Here is a 19771-nt window from a genome sequence, read left to right on the forward strand (position 1 = left end):
CAGCAGCGGCAGCGCCTCGCACCCAGGGGCACCCAGGGGCACCCAGAGGCACGGGCGCGAAGCGCACGGACGCCCCCCGGAGACAGGAGAGGAGGGGACACAACACCTCAAGCCGCCCCTGTAGCCAAGGCCTCCCAGACATCTCCCAGTAAAGCCCCGCTGGGACCCACACAGACCCCACCGGCAATGCACACTCCGAGGGGCTGGCACCCAGCCATGACCCCCACCTCGGCACCTGTGCGCTCCCCCCCAGTGCCGTGCACAGACAGACACAGCCTGCAGCCCGATGTGCAGCAGTTTTATTTCTTAATGGCCCTGCCTCAACCAGATGCCATCGTCGCCTTGACCCAGTCCAGGACTTGCTGCACATTCACATAGACGCCGTATTTGGAGGACGTGCAGGTTTTGTCGTAGCTGAGGATGCCAGCCGCATACCAGGTATCATCGTCAGAGTCCTGCACGGCAAAGGCACCACCCGCGTCCCCATAGCATGTATCCTCCCGCAGCTCGCTCATGCCCACACAGAAGGTGTCATTGCTGAGAATGGGCTGGACCCAGTAGGACCCATTCCGTGCCTCATAGTACTGCCGGCACTTCTCCCCCTCTGCCACCGGCAGCATCACATACTTGAGCATGTTGGGAAAAGCAAAGGTGGCACCACGGCCCCAGCCAGAAACATAACCCACCCGCCCTGGGCGAACATAGTCCTTCTTGGGCAGGCAGATGGGCATCACCTCCTCTCCGAGGAGCACCTTCTGCCTGAGTTTCAGCAGGGCCAGATCCACACTCTCTGGGTAGCCGGGGTGCAGTACCACACGCTCAATGTCCAAGGCAGGCTCTCCCTGGCTGCCTAGGAAAAGCTTCAGCGTCGGGGCAATCTCCTCTGGCTTGGCATCATCTCTGTGGTTCAGGTAAATGTTCCTACCCGTGGTCAGCAGCCACTGGTCACCAATGAGCGTGGCCCCCGCGGTGAGGTTGTGGTGGGTGACCAGCCGGCCCTGCCAAGGGAAGCTGCCTTTCCGAGCCAGCAGGCCCCCAATGATCCGCTGCATCTGCCTAGGGGGGTTCTTGGGCTTCCCACACACTGCACAAGACAGAGCAGGACTCTGGTGAGTTATCCAAGGCCAGAAGATGCTGGATGCCTCCTGGCCTGCAGAATCCCCAGGGAGCAGCACTGAAGATGGGAGCTGCAAGCAGTCCCCACAGCCCAAGGGCCACCCAGACAGGCTACTCACAGCTTCCCACTCACCCTGCCCCTCATGCTTTCCCACCCACACTGCCCCTCGAAGCCCCAGCCCATGTTGCTCTGCTCTCACCAGGCTCACAGACAGGCATCTCCTTAGCAGCCTCAGGGCTCACCCACTTGTTATCCTCATCACACTTGTACGTGCCTATGGAGGGAAATCAGAGTCCACATCCCTGCCCTGCAGCCAGGGAGGCACAAGGGTATGTAGCCATTCATGCCCCTCAGGAGGGTGGTGGGGGCTGCACCATTCAGCATAGGGCAGCCCCACACATCCCCTGGAGCCCGGACAAGCATGGGTGCTGTGCCCACAACACATGCCTCACCATCACCAGAGCTGCTCAGCTTGTAGTAGGGGTTGCAGCTGTACTTGATCAGGTGCTCCACATAGCCATGTTCAATCTCCATGGGCTTTGCACAGCTCCACTCTGCAAGCAGAGGATGCTCAGCTGGTCCAGAGGACTCAGCCTAAGACAGCACCCCATTTCCAACAGGTCCCTCCCCAGTCCTGCCTTCCCTGCCCCATGCTGCCTTCTTGCCAAGCTCCAATGCTGCTACCCTTGCCCTGGAAGTACCGGTGGCAGTTGCAGTCTCCAACACAGTCCAGGCCAGGCCAGTAATCAGCAGCACTGCAGGTCTGTAGGAAAGAGATGACATACTCAGCAGTGATCTCCCACCCTCTGAAGCCTGTGGGCTCCATTTGGAGCACTGCCCTGGCTCATACCCAGCTCTGGGGGCTCCCTCCCTAGAAGGGCAGAGCACCAACCTCAAACCTCCAGAGCTGCCCCTTAGGCACAGTCTGGAGAATTTGCCTAGGCCAGACCTGGACCCTGTTGCTATGGAGGACAAGACTGCAGCAATGGGACCTGGAGCACTTCCAGGTCCACCACAGGTCCTGCTGCAGCCCATAGCAGGGCCAGGTCATCAGCCAGACATGCAGGACAGACACAGCACCAAGCACACGCAGGGTGCATCAGCATCACTCACCCCATGCTCATAGTTTCCTCTCCTTACAGCAGCCTCCTTCTGCGGGTGATGCTGTTCAGGGCTGCCTCCTCCTGCCTTTTATTGCCACCTCCATTGCCCCATGTGCTCCAGACCTCCTGACCCTGTTGTTTCCAGCCAGCACCCTTCCCAGCAGCAGAAGCACAAAAAGCCCCACCTGGCAGCAGCTTCTGGGAAGCATGCCAGCCCCTCAGACAAGCTGGCATGCTAAGAGTTTCCTGGGATTTCACAACTACAAATATACAGAGAGGGATCTGGCTGCAGACACTGTTGCCCTGGCATTGTGACACCTGCTGAGGTTCAGTGAAAGCAGAGCCAGCCCCTGCCCCTTACCCTATGCCACCACCTAGACTCATCCCTGGGTAGGCATCCAGCAGCCACCCCAGTGTTGGCAGTGGAAACTGGGGCAGAGGATCCAAGTTCCATCCTGTGCCTGGCTCTGCCCAGAGCTGGGGCACATCCTGCAAAGCTGGGGCACCATGGGGCTCAGCGCCATCAGCACCTCAGCCAGTGCTAGGCTGGCTGAGGGCTGCATGTCCCATGCCAGCTCACTGAAGGCTCCAAGGGACTGTGGCCAAGCCACAGTCCCCACCCCTTTCCACCCAGCGGGCTCCAGCCCCCAAGTCCTGGCAATTCCTGGTCCCTTGGGTGCATGTTGTTTGTCAAAGGCCAGCCCAGCCTTACGGGAACTTGCAGCAGCAATTGCTGGCCAGTGCCCAGCTGGACATGGCTGGCCAGCAGCAACAGCACCAGCTACAGCACACAAGCCTGCTCCAACCAGTGGAGTCTACTTCCAGCAGCAGCACAACCAAGGAGCAGCGGGAGGAGACAGGCATCCACCCTCTTTACTACCCTAAGGTGCCAGTGTTGCAGTGAGGCCACCCCAAAACTGTCAGGAGTCTATGGAGCCAGGTAGAGCTCTGAGCCTGTCCTGTTGGGGCCTGCCACTCAGACACTCCAGTCCCTCTGGCCTGGCCCCAGACAGACCATAAGAGGGCCAACCCATCCTGTGCATGCTTCTTCCCATTTCATGGGGTGCCTGTGCCCCTAAACCATGCAGGGCTTGACATCTCTGTCCCAGCACCACCCATACTCATGCAACCACACTTGAAATGCAGGCCAGAGCCCTGCACAGGGAGTACCAGGGTTTCAGATTCGATTCATGAACACAGTAGCACTCAGAAAGGTTTTGTAGCACTTGATGACAGCAGGGTGACATAGCACTGTCCCAGAGCAGCAGGCTTGTTCCTCATCAGGAAACTGCCATGCCCTGGCAGAGGGGAAAAGCAATACCTGATAGTGCCTCCGTGCCGACTCATGGTTCACTCAGAGGCACAGCCCATGGGAGAGTGGTGGAAGTTCCCTCAGCCTGCCAATGGGGCATGGAGTGCAGCCCACACACCAGGCTATGGCAGAACAGGGTCATGCTTGAGGTCGAAGCTGCCAAGACTGCCTAGCAAAAATGTCTCAGGCCAGTCACAAATCAGCTGCACAGCACAGACCACAGTGCTGTGGGGAAAGGTGAAACCCAAGCTCATGCTCCCATAGGCAAGACAGTCACCTCTAGACTGGGGCAGCAGACACTCCCCAGGAAAAGCACATCAAAATCTCAACCAGGCCAGGTCACATCCCTGTTAGATCAGCAGTAGGCACCACCTGTCCAAAGGAGTCTCTAGGAACTGAAGAGGCTGCTGCAGGGGGCTGCAGAAGCTGGGCAGGAGGCACGTGGCAGCCCTGGCGTGAGCTGAGGGCTGCTCAGAGCGGTGGCAGCAGCCCTGCTCCTCCTGTAAACAAGCTTGCTGAACTGCTGATGCAATCCTGCTCTGCAGGAAGGATTGCGAGAGGCTGAAGAGGGAGCACCATGTCCAGGTCGACATGTGTTGCTCCAGGAAAGCCCAAGGTGTCCACAGAGTCTGTGGCAGAGCAGAAGTCAATGGAAGAAACGCCAAAGGCAAAGCATCCTCCAAACGCACGACTGAGTAGGGCCTTTCTGTAACAAGCAACAGGGCATGCAGCTGCCTCTGAACATCTGCATACCAGCAGCAAAGGGAAGAAATGGTGCCCAGCACCCCCAACAGCCCAGCCTCAGGCAGAGGTCTCCGTGAAGGGAGCTCTGATGAGCTTTGTGTGGATCCATCCCTGAGCCCAACTATCCTGCAGCTTCTACCACCAGAAAAAATGAACCAAGTGAGCTGATCCTGCTCAGCTAAGGAGAGCCAGGCTGTGTCATTCTAGCCTAAGGGGTGTCCCCAGACCAGCACACAGGACATGGTGAGCTAAACGTTTATTGACACTGGGGCCAGACCCAGGGCCTGCAGGGTTGTTACAGGATCATGTGTGGAGAGGGGAGGACAGGGGGCACAGAGTCTGCTGTAGAGCCTGCAGTGCAGGAGGACCAAGCATCAGCCAGAGCCAGCAGCACAGGCCACAGGATCTTTGGCAGAAGGGATGGCCAAGACACTGCTTGGCCCACAGCTCTGGGCAGTAACAGCAGGGAGGGTGTGCTCTCTCCAGGAAGCACTGCAGCAGGAGCCAGGGTACAGGACTGCCTAGAGCCATGCAGCTGTGTCCTCAGGGGGCTTTCCCCACTGCCCAGCAGAGCCTGACCAAGCACTGGCATCTGCTGGGGAGCACAATCACAAGAAAGCCAAATTAAGGCCCTGCACAGCAGGACCAGTATAGAGGCCACCACCCCTGCTGCTGCCCACCACCACATCCCCAGCTTCACCCGTCACTGACACTTCCCACAGACTTGGACCAGACCCTCAGCTCAGTCCCAGCCTGAACAGCAGTGGAAGTGTCAGTCCTGCCCTTGCTTGGCCACAGCTCCTGCCAGCTAGACCTTGGTTTGGCAGCACGTCAGCACCGGTGATCTGCTCCAACCGCCTCCATGACGTTCTGGAACCCCTGCTCCCTAACCAGGGACAGTGTGTGATGGCACTGCTGGCCTGGCACTGCAGCACCATTGCTCATGCACCAGCATGCAGCTGCCCAGATCCTTCCTGGGTCCAGGGCTCCCTGGGGAGGTACCAGGCCACTCACTCACCTCAGCAGCTCCTCCAGTTCCCTCTTCACTGTCCCCACCACCAGCGGCCCATGGTACACAAGTGCTGTGTACATCTGCACAAGTGAGGCTCCAGCACGAATCTTCTCTAGGGCATCACGCCCGCTGCTCACTCCACCCACCCCAATGATGGGCACCCGGCCTGCAGGCACCCACAGGGTCAACACAGCACAGGCAACACCAGCACATGCCCTCAAAATCTGCTCTGCTCCTACCTTGGGTGAGGGCATACATCTCCCTGATAGTCTGTGTTGAGAGCTCCCGCAGGGGCTTTCCACTAAGGCCTCCAGCTTCTGTGCGTTGCCTGCTCTGGAGGCTGCTGGGACGGCTCACAGTGGTGTTGCTGATGATCAGCCCATCCACACCTACCTGAGGGGAGCAGCAGCATGAGGACACAGCTGACACCAAACTGCCCCCCAGTCTGATCCCCAGGCTGCCATGTCAGACACTCCAGTGCCCCAAGAACATGCCTGGGGACAGAGCAGCTGCCCCTCACTGTATGGACTGTTGCCAAGGTCCAGGTGGCACACAAGAGGCTCTTGCAGACTCAGAGCTACCCACGACACTGTGTCAACAGTAGACAGGGAGCTGTAGGTCCACCTGCCCCTTCAGAGAAGTGACCTGTCAGGTGCACTGCAGTCCTGCCCTGTGCTGTGCCAGGTGAGCACAAGGCTTACCAGCATAGCTCCTCACCAGCCTGCCCTCCCCGACGCCTCACCTCACAGACAATGCTAGCAATGTCCTGCTTGTCCTGCACACTGAGGTCAGGGGCAATCTTCACCAGCACAGCTGGCTTGTGCTTGCAGGGCAGCGCGTCCCTCTCTGCCAGCACCTGCAGTGGCACACGCAAGGTCTCAGAGCAAGACATGTGAGGAGCATCTGCCCCAGCCCGGGAAGATGTGCACCCACTGCCACAGGCCCTACTCTCCCTAGAAGGTACTGATGGCACAGGGCCTAGGCCAGAGGCCCATAGAGGACCACAGTGACTGCCAGTACCATGGGTTGGGTGGCTTGCTAACCCCTGGTATCGGTCAGCGCCTCTCCACCCATTCTGTTGCTGGAATACAGTGCTCTGGTGACCTCCTGTGCCATCAGCTGGTATGGGGACATCTTGGTGGCTCTGCCCACCACTCTGGGAAGCCACTGTGGGCAGACAGTGCTGCACCTGTGGTCCAGGATAGCTGTGAGAGTCACACACCTTGGTCAGCAGTTTCTGCAGCTCAGCCTTGCCCTGCAGGTCCCGCAGCCCTGGGGTGTTTGGGCTGGACACATTTACAACCAGGTAGTCAGCCAAAGGGCCCAGCATCTGGACACCAGCCACATAGTCAGCTGCAGCATCAGTGGAGGTCTTGTTCTTGCCCAGGTTGACTCCAAGGGGCATCCCCGCTGAAAAACAGACATGGCTGAAACAGGACAGCAAGATGAACTCCCACTTAAGGGGTCAGGGGGTCTGAAAAGGGAGACCCCAGGACCAAATAAAATTGAGATCATGGAATGGTTTGGGTTGGAAGGAACCTCCACAGGTCAGCTAGCCCAATCCCCTGCAGCGAGCAGGGACATCCTGCTCTAAATCAGGTTGCTCAGAACCTGGTCGAGCCTGACCTTGAATATCTCCTGGGGTGGAGCCTCAATTACCTCCCTGGGCAACCTGTTCCACTATCCTCCTGGTAAATAACTTGTTCCTAATATCCAATTTAAATCTACTCTCCTCAATTTCAAACCATTGCCCCTCATTGTATCACTACAGGCGTTTGTAAAGTCTCTCTCCAACCTTCTTGTAGGCCCCTTTCAGGTACTGGAAGGCTGTTACTATTAGGTCTCCCTGAAGCCTTCTCCAGAGAGATGCAGTCCACGTGTTTCACAGAGGTAAGCCTGGGACTGTCCTGCTGTCACAGGAGCAACAACATAGCTGCCCTGGGCAGCATCTCCCAGCACCACAGCCTCCAGCTTGGCCACCTGAAGGAGGCTGCCCTTGGAAACCATTCTTGGCTTTGCCCAGTCTTAGCAGACACATTCTGCACCAAGCAGCAAGCAGAGCCTCTATAAAGAAATGATGTGCAAGGAGAAAAGTGCCTGGTCACAGTCTCAAAGGGGTGAGGCTACAGCTCCTCAAGGGTTCTTGCTGTCCAAGTACACATCACTCTGGTGAGGGCCCTTCCATGCCTGAACACTGCCAGTACATACTTTTCCTGTCCTATAACTACCTGGGAAAGCCCTACACCCACCCTGAAGACTCCAAGAGCAAAGGCTTGTAAGCTTGTCTCACCACCAGTAAGCCTGGCCTGTGTTTCCTGGCGGGCCCGCAGCCTGCGCTCCACTGCAGCATGGCCATGGCTGTTGAATCCATACCTGCCCCAGAACAGACAAGGTTCAGGGCTGGGCTAGCATTCACCAGTCCCAGGCAGAACACAGAATGATAAAATCATCCAGTTCCAACCTCCCGCCATGGACAGGGACACCTCCCACTAGAACAGGTCGCTTAAGGCCTCATCCAACCTGGCCTCGAACATCTCCAGGGAGGGAACATCCACAACCTCCCTGGGCAACCTGTGCCAGTGTCTCACCACCCTCACTCCAAAGAACCCTTTCCCAACATCTAGTTTGAACCTCCCCTCTGCCAGTTTAAACCCATTACCCCTCATCCTGCCGTTGCAAGACCTTGTAAATAGTCCCTCCCCAGCCTTGCTCTAAGTCCCCTTCAGATACTGGAAGGCCACTATGAGGTCTCCTTGAAGCCTTCTCTTCTCCAGGCTGAAAAGCCCCAACTCTCGTAGCCTGTCCTCAGAGCAGAGGTGCTCCAGCCCTCTGATCATCTTCGTGGCCCTCCTCTGGACTCACTCCAGACACCAGAGACAGGCAGCTTGTGGGCTACCACAGAGCAGCCACCTTTAGGTCCCACCTGTTAACGACTGCCTCGTCCTCCACTAGGCGGAAGACCCTGGGCCTCGGGTTCCCCTCCTGGGGCTTAGGCGTCACAGTCCCCACTTCCACAAAACCGAAGCCCATCTTGTAGAGCCCGTCCACAGCCTCTCCCTGCTTGTCGAAACCAGCCGCTAGGCCCACTGGGTTGCGGAACCGCTGCCCGAGGACTCGCACCTCCTGCGGGGCAGGGGCTGGGTCACACATCGATAGGCGGAAGCCAGGAGGGTCGGAGCCCACCGACACCAGGAGCTGCTGCTAGGAGGGTCTCGCCTCAGCCCTCTCGCTCCCTTTCCTCTGCCCTGCAGAGTGTCTTCACTGGGTGCCTGCCCTAGAGACTCACAGCTCCTGCCAGCGCCGCCTCCTCCGCCCTGACCTGCCCAAGGAGCCCGCCGTAAACCCACGGCTCGTGTGGACTGCAACAAGTCACGCTGTAACGCGAACCCTACTCACCCCGCCGGGCCCTGCTATCCCCGCGCCGCCCGCCTGGCCGCCCCTACCGGCCACTTCTGCCCTGGTCCCTGGCCCTCCCGCCCCCACCGGTCCCCCACCGCCGCAGAGCCGCACCAGAACTGGACTGTCGGGGCGGGCGGTTGGCAGCAGCCCTAGAGCAGCGGCGCGCAGGGCAAGGCCGTGGGCGGTCTCTGGGGGGAGGACGTGGAGCGCGGGCATCGCCGCCTTGAAGAGCCGCTCGTCACCCGCAGCCAGCGCCGAGCCCAGCAGCAACCCGCAGCCGCCTAGCGCCGCTGCCAGTGCCCGCAGCCTGCCCTGTGAGAGGTCGTCAGCAGCATCCACAGAGGCACCCCACTCCCCACTACATACCCGTACCCCGCCTCTGTCCCATCCCCATCCTTCCCGCTCCCCACATCCATCTTATCCCAGTACCCGCTCCCCGCCCGCCACCTCCATCCCGTAGCTGTCCGCCGCCCCGGCCCCACTCCGCCGGCAGCAGCCCAGCAGCCCGGCCCCCCTCCGCCGGCAGCAGCCCGGCAGCCCGGCCCCCTCCCGCCGGCAGCAGCCCGGCCCCCCCCTGCCGGCAGCAGCCCAGCAGCCCGGCCCCCCTCCGCCGGCAGCAGCCCAGCAGCCCCCCCCGGCGGCAGCAGCCCCGCAGCCCGGCCCCCCCCTGCCGGCAGCAGCCCGGCAGCCCGGCCCCCTCCCGCCGGCAGCAGCCCAGCAGCCCCCCCCGCCGGCAGCAGCCCAGCAGCCCCCCCCGCCGGCAGCAGCCCAGCAGCCCCCCCCGCCGGCAGCAGCCCAGCAGCCCCCCCCGCCGGCAGCAGCCCGGCCCCCCCCCGCCGCCCCGGGACGCCGCCCGCCCAGGCCCGCCGCCGCGCACGCGCCGCGGGGCCGCCCTCTTCTCAGCGCGGCACGTGCACAGCCGCTTCCGGAGGCCCGCCGGGATGATAGGCAGACGCTGGGCAGCGCCAGCCAATAGGGGCGCAGTGGCGCTGGAGGCGGGCGGCCAAGCAGCAGGGCGGCGCCTGGAGCGGGCCCACCCTAGCCCCGCCCCGGGGCTGCGCTCGGCACAGCTCACAGCGACTCACCGCAGCGGGACCCGGGCACAAGCCGGGCCCCGAACCCAAGCACAAGCTGCGCTGGCCACCCGACCCGCTCCTGCCTCGGGTACCCCCAATGAAATCGTCCCACATATTTTCACAGGCCTCGACTTTATTAGGAACCAACTGTAAGCAACAAATCAACAGCTCCACAGAAAGGTTGTGTAAAAGGTTGCTGCACGGGTACAGACACCGAGCACCTCCCGTGCGCGGTGCGGGACCAGCTGCCAGAACTCTGTCAGCGCTCGATCAGAGGACAGCAATGATGCTACCTCGAATCCAGAGCCCCCCTCACATGCCTAGTGCCCGGATGGAAGGCAGCCAGTGCACGCTGAAGCACAGACACCACCCGCCCAGCTTGCACTGCTCAAATCGTACAGTGCTGCCCTTCTGCGAGCAGGCATGGACCTCCCAGCCAAGAACACCACGACGGCCACAGAGCACTCCCCAAGAACCCAGTGGGAGTCAAAGAGAACATCAGGCAAAGCAGAACCAGAGAGAGTGAGACGGCCGAAGTGCCAGCATCCTGCACACCCTCAGGGGCAATACCATGTCTCCTCATCACCATATTCCCCACCACAGCCCCCATTACTCAAAGGTCCTACAAAAGGGACTTAACCGTCCCCACCACACATGCCACAGAGCAGAGTGGCAGTGTGTGGGTACTGCTGCCCTTAAGCTCACCAGGTCAGAGAAGAAAGCCCCATCCTGTCTCAGACTTCACCTCCCTTCCTTGTAGGAGGAGCACAGCGCCAGAAACAGCACCCAGAAGATCCAGCACAGCTTTCCTGTACAGCTACCCAGACTGGACAGGGCTATTCCCGGCTTCAGCCTTACAAGATTCCCCTTGCCTCACCTCCTGGAGCAACAATGATCAGGAAAGTGGCAGCACTTGGTTTAAGTACAGCAGGAAGAGAGCTCGAAAAGAAGAGCAAGTTCATTTGAGGTTAATAGAGGAAACCAGTTTCAAAGGGAGTGTTTTTCAGAGAGAAGTAGCTGTCACAGCTCCTGCCCCACACATTGGGCTTACAGCCCAGTTTTATGTTTTCTTCTTTAGCTCCTCAAATCTCCGAGAAAGATCATCAAAGTCAATGTCTTCAGAGGCAGAAGAGTTGGCGCCGGCAGATGCTGCTGGCAGCGTGTCTGGCACGGATGGTAACTCAGGCAGCACAAAGTTATCAACAGTATTAGGAGCTCCAGCTTTTGGTTTAGGGGAAGCTTCTGACTTGGGCCCAGGCCCTGTAATAAGAGAAGTATCATTTCACCTCACTATCACCGCACTCTCTCCAGGCCAAACAGTTATACCAAAAAAGCAGCACCAGTGCTCACACACCCTCAGCTGCAAATAGCATCGATGGGCAAGCAAAAGCACATTTCAGGGGTGCATCCATGGCAGATCTAGACTGTGACCCTACCCCATGGCTACACCAGACAGTAGGGGATTCTCCTCCACTACCCATGGCCAGCAAAGGGTGGGCTGAAGCTCCCAGAGGTCTACATTGGCTGGATCACAGGGATTCAGAGTCCTGGGTTTCTGCACTGACACATCCTGGAGACAAAGCAGGCCGCCAGACCCATGGCTCCATCTCCACCTGTGTGCGTCACCAATGCTCTCCAGAGGACTCCGTTAGACAGTCAGAAATCCTTGCTGGAGCTGGCAAGTGTCTACTTATTCCAAACACCCTCTCCATCCTTATCAAGTGCTGGCAATAACAAGTGCTTTTAGAACAGACAGTCCAGGCTCATGCTGTACAAGGCAGAATTTTGTTATGATCCAATTATGGATGCATGAAGCACCTCGTGAGCCTTTAGGCAGATGGACCAACAGGTAACAGCTATCTCTACTAGTCCTGTTCTGTTGTGCACAGCCTCCACACTGACATAAATACAAACCTATCAACCTTCTTAGCACCTGCTTCTTTCATTATGCTGCTGCAGAACAATATTACTTAGTGTTTAAAACCATCAACTTAGAGATGTTGTTTTCCCATTTTATCCTGCAGAAGACCAACACCTCATCAGTTGATCTGATGACTCCAAAGTCAGACTTTAATTCTTGAGTTGCCCAGTGGAAGACTGGATCTCCCTATTTTGAGAGAAGCCTCCTCTCCAAACTGAAATCCTGTTCCCAAGAGGTACTAAGCTCTGTACCCTGGTTCCTCTATGGAAAGCTTCTTCCCAAGGACACCAGAATAACCACATCCCCTACTCGCCCCTGCTTCCCACACCTCCCCACATACTCACCCACAACTGGCGCAGACGCATCCTTGTCAGCACTGGGCTCATCGATCTGAAAAAGACTCTGTCATTACAACTCTCTCTCCCACTAGGCACAGGCTCACACCCTGTGGAGGCACTGGGCCACAGCAGCCATGCTCATGCAGAGCAGTGCACACCCCACCCCTCCCCAAGAAGGCAGGCAGCCCTGGCATCCAGTACTCTCAGAAGAGTCTGTTTTGTTCTTCCAGGAAAAAGCATCAGTGCTTCATTTTTCCTCCCCCTCCCTGTAAATCCAAGCAACTTCACCAGTCATATTCTGGACCTGGGTAAACAGAGCATATCCACTAGCAGGCCTGAAGTACTTGTCAGGGACTCAAGTAGAGAAAACCTGCCTTCCTCATCCACTTAATCACAGCTTCTGCCTTTTTTCTTTTATAAAGAACAGACAGGTCCTTGTGACCAGTTGCAAGGTTTGAAATGAGGCCACCTCAGTTCTTGGTCCAGCTAGGGAAAAGGCCTGCAGCATGGTCACTTGTGCCAGTTTAACTCCCCATCATTCCTTGTGGCTACAGCTGGTAACCTCTATTTTCACTCAGTAAACACTGCTGCATCTGTCTGCATCTGTCTGCATCTCCTGCATTCAAGACTGCCATGCAGCTCATACAAGGTGCCAGCACATGCTCATGATTGGCTATGCTCATCCCTACTCAGGATACTGAAAAGCAAAATGGAAGGAATAATTATGAATGGCAACAGCAACATAGCCAAGCACACAAAGAATTTGTTTTTCCCCAAGACTACAAAATGTCTGGGAAATGAAGAGTGTTTGAATATGCCATATGGGTGAGCCAAAACTGCCATCCAGGTTACTCATTAGCTCAAAAGTTCTAAGTGAACAGACTGAAAGTGATAAACCTGCACACACTGCAAAAAACAAGGGTTTGCAGACTCCACTTGCTAACTCTTTATCACCATTTTAACAATGCAGTAAAATAAATCTTGGCTTTCCTTTGCAGCCAAAACACATAGCTGAATGAGAACTTCTCGTAAGTCATTCTCTAATCACATGATGATGATCTCATCACACAGAGTGATTCACCACACACCCACAAAGCAATGCCAAGCACCACCTCAGAAGCTCCAAAGGTTGACAGCAACATGCTTTGTCTCTTCTGTGGATACTAGTGCACCCTTCTGAGCTTCCCCTGCTGCTCAAAGACTCAGCTCAGGCACTTACAGACTCATATGCTGGAGGAGTTGCTGGAATTGGTGGTGGTTGTATGTTACTGAAAGGCTGGTAGGTCCCCACTGGCAGGCCATTGAAGTTCTCCTGTACAGAGAGATTACAGTCATGCACCAGACTGCTCACCTGAGTGTGACCAGAGGACACAGCACACCTACAGCTGCTATGGGAGTCAGAGAAAGCACTAATATAAGCTAAACACAGGCAACTACCCAATCTGATAAATACTTTAGAAAAAGACTCAACATAGTCAGCAGGAGCAACCAAATCCAGCTAACAGGACTGTGGGTTATTCTAATGAACAAGCATGACTGAACCCTTCACCTTTCAAGGCATCAGAAGTACCAGAGCAATACCTTACATTAGCCAGACCCCAGCCAACTCCCTAATGCAGTTTCACAAAACAGGAAGGAGGCCACTGGCTTGGAGTTTGCATTAGCCTTACTCGTAACTCAGCAGTGCCTCAAACATCTAGACTTGGCACCAGTCCTCAGCATATTTATGCCTGGGACAATAAACAGCTGATAATCCTTGCCCCAGATTTTCTATAAAAAACACTGCAAAATTGCTGGGACCATATTAAGACTCCAAACATCCTACTGCTCTGCCACTCCCCTGTCTACACAGATATCCTGTAAGTGACTGAACTCAGAGCACAGTGCTCTGTTCAGCTCCTGCCTCCACCACTGCAACAAATGATCTCCAAGAGCCACTGGCCTGGTACTCCTGCCTTGCAGGCCTGAAGGTGGGGCGCTTCCACATTTTTCTGTGCTGCTCCCATACCACAAAACACCTCATTTCCTTGAATGAATCTTGGTACACTATCAGCCTACCAACACCGAAGGGCAGCTTCAACCTCTAGCCAAGAGTCTGGCAGTCAGAGACTGCCTCTGTAGTTAAGTCTTGCCTCTTTCATTCCCTGAGGGCAAACAGGGACGTCTGGAGAACAGGAACAGGAGCCTCCGCTCCAAAGAAGCAATATGAAGCTTCAGCTGCACCACTCAATTTCCACCCCAGTCACACACACAATGGCCTTCTGAGATATTAAGCTGTCAGGTGGGGACGCCCCACAGCTAGCAGGCACAGGGCAAAGCATCACAGTCAGAGTCTTCCACTGAAAAAGGGAATGCTCAAAGCAAAGGCACTTACTGGTCCCTTTGCAGGTGGATAAGAAAAGGGTGGATTTGGTGTTGGCATAGGCATAGGCATCATCACTGGCATGGGTACTAGTCCATCATGACCAAGCATGGGGGCTGTAAATCCACCTCCTCCTCCCCCTCCAGGGCCACCCTTCTTCACATCATCTGTGAATCCCACATCAATCAGATCTGCTTCTCCACCTGCGGGGGCTTCAGCCTGGAGAGGGGTGAAAGATTTTGCTCACCAACATACATATCTCTGTTGATTACAGGCCTCTGAACTGCATCAGATGTGGCCTTTGTCACCAGACAAGATGGGACAACACAATGACATGACACAACACAAAAAATAACAGCTACACAGTGATATAACTGAGAATCAGAAAGGGAAACAGACTACAGCATAACTATAGCTACATGTTGCAGGGTTGTGGGAAGGAGCAGGGATTGTGCTGTGCCAGGGCTGTCTGGAAGATATCAAAGCATTACTACTACCACGCTTGCTGCAATGTCACAGCCTGCTGCTCCAGAAGCCCACACTGCACTAACAGGATGTTTCAGCCACAGGAACACAGAAGGCTGGCAGGTGCTTCACTCACCATCACCACCGAGTCAGGCTCATAGGGCACATTGTAGTTCTTGGCAATCTCAATGAGGTACCTCTCCACCAGTATCTTGGGTGGTGCCTCCACACTCAGCTTGTGCATCAGCTGGAACACAGGGATGCAGAGATTCAGTGGGACTGGGCTGCAAAGCACAGCTGAGCTCTACATGCCAAGGTACTGTGGCAAGGAGCACTATGCACCCCTGGAGAGGCTCTTCCTCCTAGCGTGGCACTGCCACAAAGGAGGCTGCTGCAGCCACAGACAAGGCTGTAAGCACTCTGCCCCTTTCCTTCCACAGGCAGGGACTGCAGCACTCTGCTCCCATGCTCCATTGCAGGCAGACCTCAGCAGCTCAGTGGGCCCACCCCACTCCACAGTGAGCCACAGGCATCAGCCACTGGCCATAGGAAAAAGGGGCAGAAAGCCACAGCAGGCCTGTTTGCTTTGCCAGCTCTACCAGTTCATTACCCTGTCATTGACTGTCCCAATCTGGTTTGTCCGGCACAGCTTCCCATACTCCTTGCTGTACTTGGCACACAGCTGGTCAGCAACCTGCAGCAGGAGAGAAACTCTGGGAACATGCACACTCATGCTCACTCATGCTTTCCTCTATCACTCACTGTACAGCTGCCCCCTCCCCGGACCACCCTCATTTCTTCCACAGAGACCCCAGCTGAGCAGCTTCAGCCAGTCCTGGTGCTCCAAGGACACCTATACCGAGGTCTCCACCTGCAAAGCCCATAAAAAACACAGCCTCTGCATTAATGACACAAATCCCTGAACAAATGCTTCCACTAGCTTCTGGCAATGCCACTCCCAGCATGCATGTGTGACACCCTTCAAACAACCTTACTTACAATCTTCAACTCAGCCACTTCTGACTGGAGTCGTGGTGCAGCCCAAATCAGTGTAGATACTGCTTCTGCCAGGCCAGAGTCCAGCTCCCTGAGGACAACAAAAGACAATGCTATCTCCACACCAAGCACCTAGACTTTACTTTCCTCAATCTGCTTAGCCTGAAAGTCCCCATCCTCCATGCTGGGCTCCAGAGCCTTCCCTGCCCGAAGAAGAAAAGGTTTCTGGAGGTGCCAGGACACTAAGACAAGCACAGGTGCCCTTCAGTATGCCAGACCTGTCCCCAGCGGTACACCTCCCTGAGCCCTCTCCCACAGCACAACCTCTAGAACACAGCTTACTTCATGGACTGAATCAAGCCAAAGCGGGCTAGCAGCAGATCACAGTACAGCTCCAGAATCTCCATGGCCTCCACAAGGTAATCTTCACGGATAATGTGCTCCACACGAATCCTGGCACGCTCATCTTTCCCAGCTGATAGATAATCTGCAATCTCCTTCCTTGCCTTCTGGGCCAGCTCAGCTATGACAGACATCCCCAAAGCAAATCACTATGCTGGCAGAAGCTACAGCCTCTGCACCCACCCACAGCCCCCCACCACACACAAAGCCATCATGAGCTCTTCTTCCTCTTTTAACGAGCCTCTGCAGTGCAACACACTGAGCCACGGCTTGGTGGAGCCTCTGTGCCTATGTCCTATCAGAACAACTCACAGAAGAAAGCAGAGGGGCTTTTACCTGCCAGAAACACTTCTACACCTTCAATTTTCCTGCACAGTCAATCAGAATCATGGATCTTACCTGTCTCTGAGTACGGCAGGACAGCATTTTTGGAAAAGTCTCCCACAGCCCCCGGGAAGTTCCCCACTACACTGAGAGCACAGAAGGCTCAGGAGCCAAAATGGTAAGTCTCTCCAAACAGAGTCCACAGCTTCCACCCCATAAACTGCACTCTAACTTTTGCCAAGAGGCTGGAGAGATGTCACATTCTGGCCAGTTCTGGGTACTCACACGCCAGGTTAGGATGTAAGGCCTGTGTCTACCAAGGAGAAGCAAAAGACTGATCCATACTCATGTCATATAAGTACCCTGACTTCAAAAATACCTCCTCAAGTGTCACAAAAGCATCCTGGGTCATATCTGCCCCCTGAAATACTTACTCTTCTTTTTCTCCAGCAGCTTGAGGCGATTTATGACAAGGCGCAGGTTGACTCGCAAGCGCTCTGCCTTGAACCCAGAGCCCAACATGATAAGCACTCTGTAGGGAAAGAGGACAAGACCACTGGAACCAAGAGCTGTTAGCCAGGACACCAGTCACTGTTTGAGTTCTGAGGGAACAGAAGAAAAAAAAAATCTCCAAAAAGAGCCAGGTATAGGTAATTCCTGACCCTGGCTATTTACAAACTACTGGACCTACAGCACTCACCGTTCCCATTCGCACTTCATAACCCTGCATCTACCCAAAGCCAACTGGGAATAAAAAGTTCCCAGATAGTCCCATTCCCATAGACTGAATCTTAACCCCAGAAAAAAAAAAAGTGAGATGATAAAAAACTGGGACTACTCATTAATAGGAATGGGGTTAGAAAACATACCCTAAAGCAGGAAGTTAAAGCTCAGGTCTCTTCAATCCAGACCAGCAACTCTAACCACTGATGTTTAGTTTACTAAATTCAGTAAGCTCACCTTACTTAACTGAGATTCTATGATTCTGTGATGTGAATGCCAGGGTACAGTGAGCTTTTAAGTAACATTACACAAACACATACCACCAGTGGTCTAGGGAAAGGTAATAGTGCCTCAGTTTAGTAAGTTGAGCTTACTGAGATGGTGTCTTGAGGGTCAATTTACTCTACATTTCTAAGAAGCTCAAGCGAATTCCCCCTCATACAGCTTTCATTTCCTTCAGAAGGTGAGGGAAGTAAACCAATGCCTCAAGATGCCATCTGTGACAGCTATCACACAGTCAAATTCCCTCTTCTCTGTTACTTCATTGACAAAACTTATCTCAAAAAAAAAACAAACAAAACACCTGGAAGTCATCTGCAAGAACTAAGCCAAGCTCTGTCCTATTAATATGCAAGTTGTAAACCAGCTGTATAATTAACCCAAGGACTGTACAACTTAAGGTTGTAGTGGTCCTGCCATCAGAAGGGCTGGTGCAAATTCCATACTTCTCACAGTCTTTTTGCTCACCAAAGGTATGTTCTAGTGCTTCTCCAGTCTCTTATGAGCCACTACAACTCCGGCCCAGTCCTTCAAAAAACTAACCAGGAAGACATTTCATTACAAGACTGTGCTATGCCAAGAACTGCTCATCAGAAAATGCTTTCTTAAGAGCTACCACATTACATAGAAAGGCCTTGGCTTATACCTAAAGGCCAGACAGGTACAGACTTGGGCAGTGATAGCACTGTTCGTGTAACAAGTGTTTTATGTAAGGTTTATCACTCTCTAGCGTATCTCCAGTTTATTTAGCTGATCTACTCACACACTGACACTGCTATTTCACTGCTGCACTGAACCAATCAAGTTCAAAAGACATTGCTACAGAAATACATATGCGTAAGTCTGATGCCATACAAAAAAGTTTTGCCCTTCTGTAACTGGATCGTGATCCTACAGCATCAAAACAGCTTTATAGTGCTGCAAGAAAGTCTCGGTACGAGTTGCAATGTCTGTAAAAGTATAGACTAAATAACTACTCAGATTAACAGTATCTTGCTTTAACAGGTAACTCAAAACACTGCCATTAAGCAGCAGCCAGGTCACCAGACACTCTTCCCGCAGCGACCCTGCAGTCACTCTACATGAAGTTTTGTTGTCCCCAGTCTTCGGTTCTGGGCCGCGCTACTGCAGAAAGAGCGATCCAGTTCTTCCGCCCCGCACCTCGCCCTCCCTCCCCTCCCTGCACACAAGCTGCCGGCCGGAGCAGCAAGGAGCCTGCGGCCAGGGCGGTCTCCACCTGCGCTACAAAGATCAGGACTCGCCGCGGAGAAGGACCAGCGGCCAGCATTAGTTCCGAGAAGCTCGCAGAAGACCGCGGTTAGGCTCCACCGGCTTCGCCGCACCTTGACGAGCCTGAGGGAAAGAGACTTCGCCTCGCGTCCCGTCCCCAGCGCCGGAGCAGCGTCCCGCGGCGGGGGCAGGACAGCCCTGGGCTTGTCCTCAACCCGACATTAGAAGTAAGGCACTCCCCTCACTGCCAGCAACTTCACCAGCACCGAGCGCATTCCGCCGCACCGAGGCAGACCGCCGCACCGAGGCAGACCGCCGCACCGAGGCAGACCGCCGCACCAAAGCCACACTCACATGCCGCCCTCCCGCGAAAGCTTCGGGAACCCAAAATGGCGGGCACCGACCCCATCACCTCACTGCCGCGGAAGAATTCACGGGGCTGGCCCTCCCAGCTCCTTACCTGGGGCACGACGGAGTTGGTACGGCAGCTGCGGTTGAAAAGTCGCAGAGCTCTCTTCCCGCACAGGCGCGGCAGCATCTCGGGAAAGAAACGTCAGCGGCACGAGCAAGAGGAGCGACATTGAGGAACTAAATAATCTGGCGGAGGGATATTTGTATAGCGAACATATAATGCTGCAACCCAGGAGTCCGCCGGTACCCATCCCCGACGCGAACGTTCCGAGGCCACGGCGTTCCGCGCCGGTTGCCCCTGCCCCTTGCCGTGAGCCCCGCCTCCACAGGGACGGGAAGGCGCAGCGCAGAGGCAAAGGCTGGCGGACCGGTCTCCGGTTCCCCAAGGGGCAGGTGGCGTCTCTGTGAGAGGTCGGACGCCTATAATCCTCGCACTGCGGTAGCGGCCGCTCCGAAGCGGATGGTGGCCTGAGGTGGGGAAGCCCAGACCCCCCCGCTCTGCGGGGCGGTTCATTTTTGAACGGGTGCATGAGTTCTTAACGCACGTGGTGGCTTTG

The 19771-nt window shown here is 55.5% G+C and overlaps 2 protein-coding genes across 11 annotated transcripts; both read right to left on the reverse strand.

Moving 5' to 3' along the window:
- Nucleotides 1-277: 277 nt before the first annotated feature.
- On the reverse strand, nt 278-9036 carry DHODH (dihydroorotate dehydrogenase (quinone)). Of its 8 annotated transcripts, XM_064160215.1 has the most exons (11): nt 8799-9036; nt 8212-8411; nt 7579-7661; nt 6511-6698; nt 6031-6144; nt 5528-5681; nt 5295-5454; nt 1819-1880; nt 1570-1671; nt 1317-1391; nt 278-1084 (listed from the first exon to the last, which is right to left on the reverse strand). In XM_064160215.1, the coding sequence occupies exons 1-11, from the start codon at nt 8901-8903 to the stop codon at nt 321-323; spliced, it is 2007 nt and encodes a 668-aa protein (XP_064016285.1). In that variant the 5' UTR covers nt 8904-9036; the 3' UTR covers nt 278-320. The 8 variants fall into 8 exon arrangements, with proteins under 8 accessions (XP_064016285.1, XP_064016287.1, XP_064016286.1 ...); XM_064160217.1 differs by lacking the exon at nt 8212-8411 and having other exon boundaries at nt 6511-6715; XM_064160216.1 differs by lacking the exon at nt 6031-6144.
- An 840-nt stretch (nt 9037-9876) lies between these two features.
- On the reverse strand, nt 9877-19380 carry IST1 (IST1 factor associated with ESCRT-III). Of its 3 annotated transcripts, none has more exons than XM_064160240.1 (10): nt 19264-19347; nt 17006-17103; nt 16188-16368; nt 15849-15936; nt 15460-15543; nt 14986-15096; nt 14397-14603; nt 13242-13334; nt 12029-12074; nt 9877-11023 (listed from the first exon to the last, which is right to left on the reverse strand). In XM_064160240.1, the coding sequence occupies exons 2-10, from the start codon at nt 17091-17093 to the stop codon at nt 10824-10826; spliced, it is 1098 nt and encodes a 365-aa protein (XP_064016310.1). In that variant the 5' UTR covers nt 17094-17103; nt 19264-19347; the 3' UTR covers nt 9877-10823. The 3 variants fall into 3 exon arrangements, with proteins under 3 accessions (XP_064016310.1, XP_064016311.1, XP_064016312.1); XM_064160241.1 differs by lacking the exon at nt 19264-19347 and adding an exon at nt 19158-19215; XM_064160242.1 differs by lacking the exon at nt 16188-16368 and having other exon boundaries at nt 19264-19380.
- Nucleotides 19381-19771: the final 391 nt, after the last annotated feature.

Source organism: Pogoniulus pusillus, chromosome 20 (assembly GCF_015220805.1).
Source record: "Pogoniulus pusillus isolate bPogPus1 chromosome 20, bPogPus1.pri, whole genome shotgun sequence".
NCBI lineage: Eukaryota > Metazoa > Chordata > Aves > Piciformes > Lybiidae > Pogoniulus > Pogoniulus pusillus.

Bases quoted from the DNA above. Each gene is read 5' to 3' on its own strand.
- DHODH (XM_064160215.1), bottom strand. From the start codon at position 8,903: ATGCCCGCGCTCCACGTCCTCCCCCCAGAGACCGCCCACGGCCTTGCC. The intron at 7,662-8,211 runs GTGGGACCTAAA...GTTCTGGGGCAG, and splicing joins GACGAGGCAGTCGTTAACAG to GTATGGATTCAACAGCCATG. The intron at 1,392-1,569 runs GTGAGGCATGTG...TTCCCTCCATAG, and splicing joins GCTGAGCAGCTCTGGTGATG to GCACGTACAAGTGTGATGAG.
- IST1 (XM_064160240.1), bottom strand. From the start codon at position 17,093: ATGTTGGGCTCTGGGTTCAAGGCAGAGCGCTTGCGAGTCAACCTGCGC. The intron at 15,097-15,459 runs GTAATGAACTGG...CCTGTGTTCCAG, and splicing joins TTGGGACAGTCAATGACAGG to CTGATGCACAAGCTGAGTGT. The intron at 14,604-14,985 runs GTGAGTGAAGCA...ACCCCTCTCCAG, and splicing joins AGCCTGACTCGGTGGTGATG to GCTGAAGCCCCCGCAGGTGG.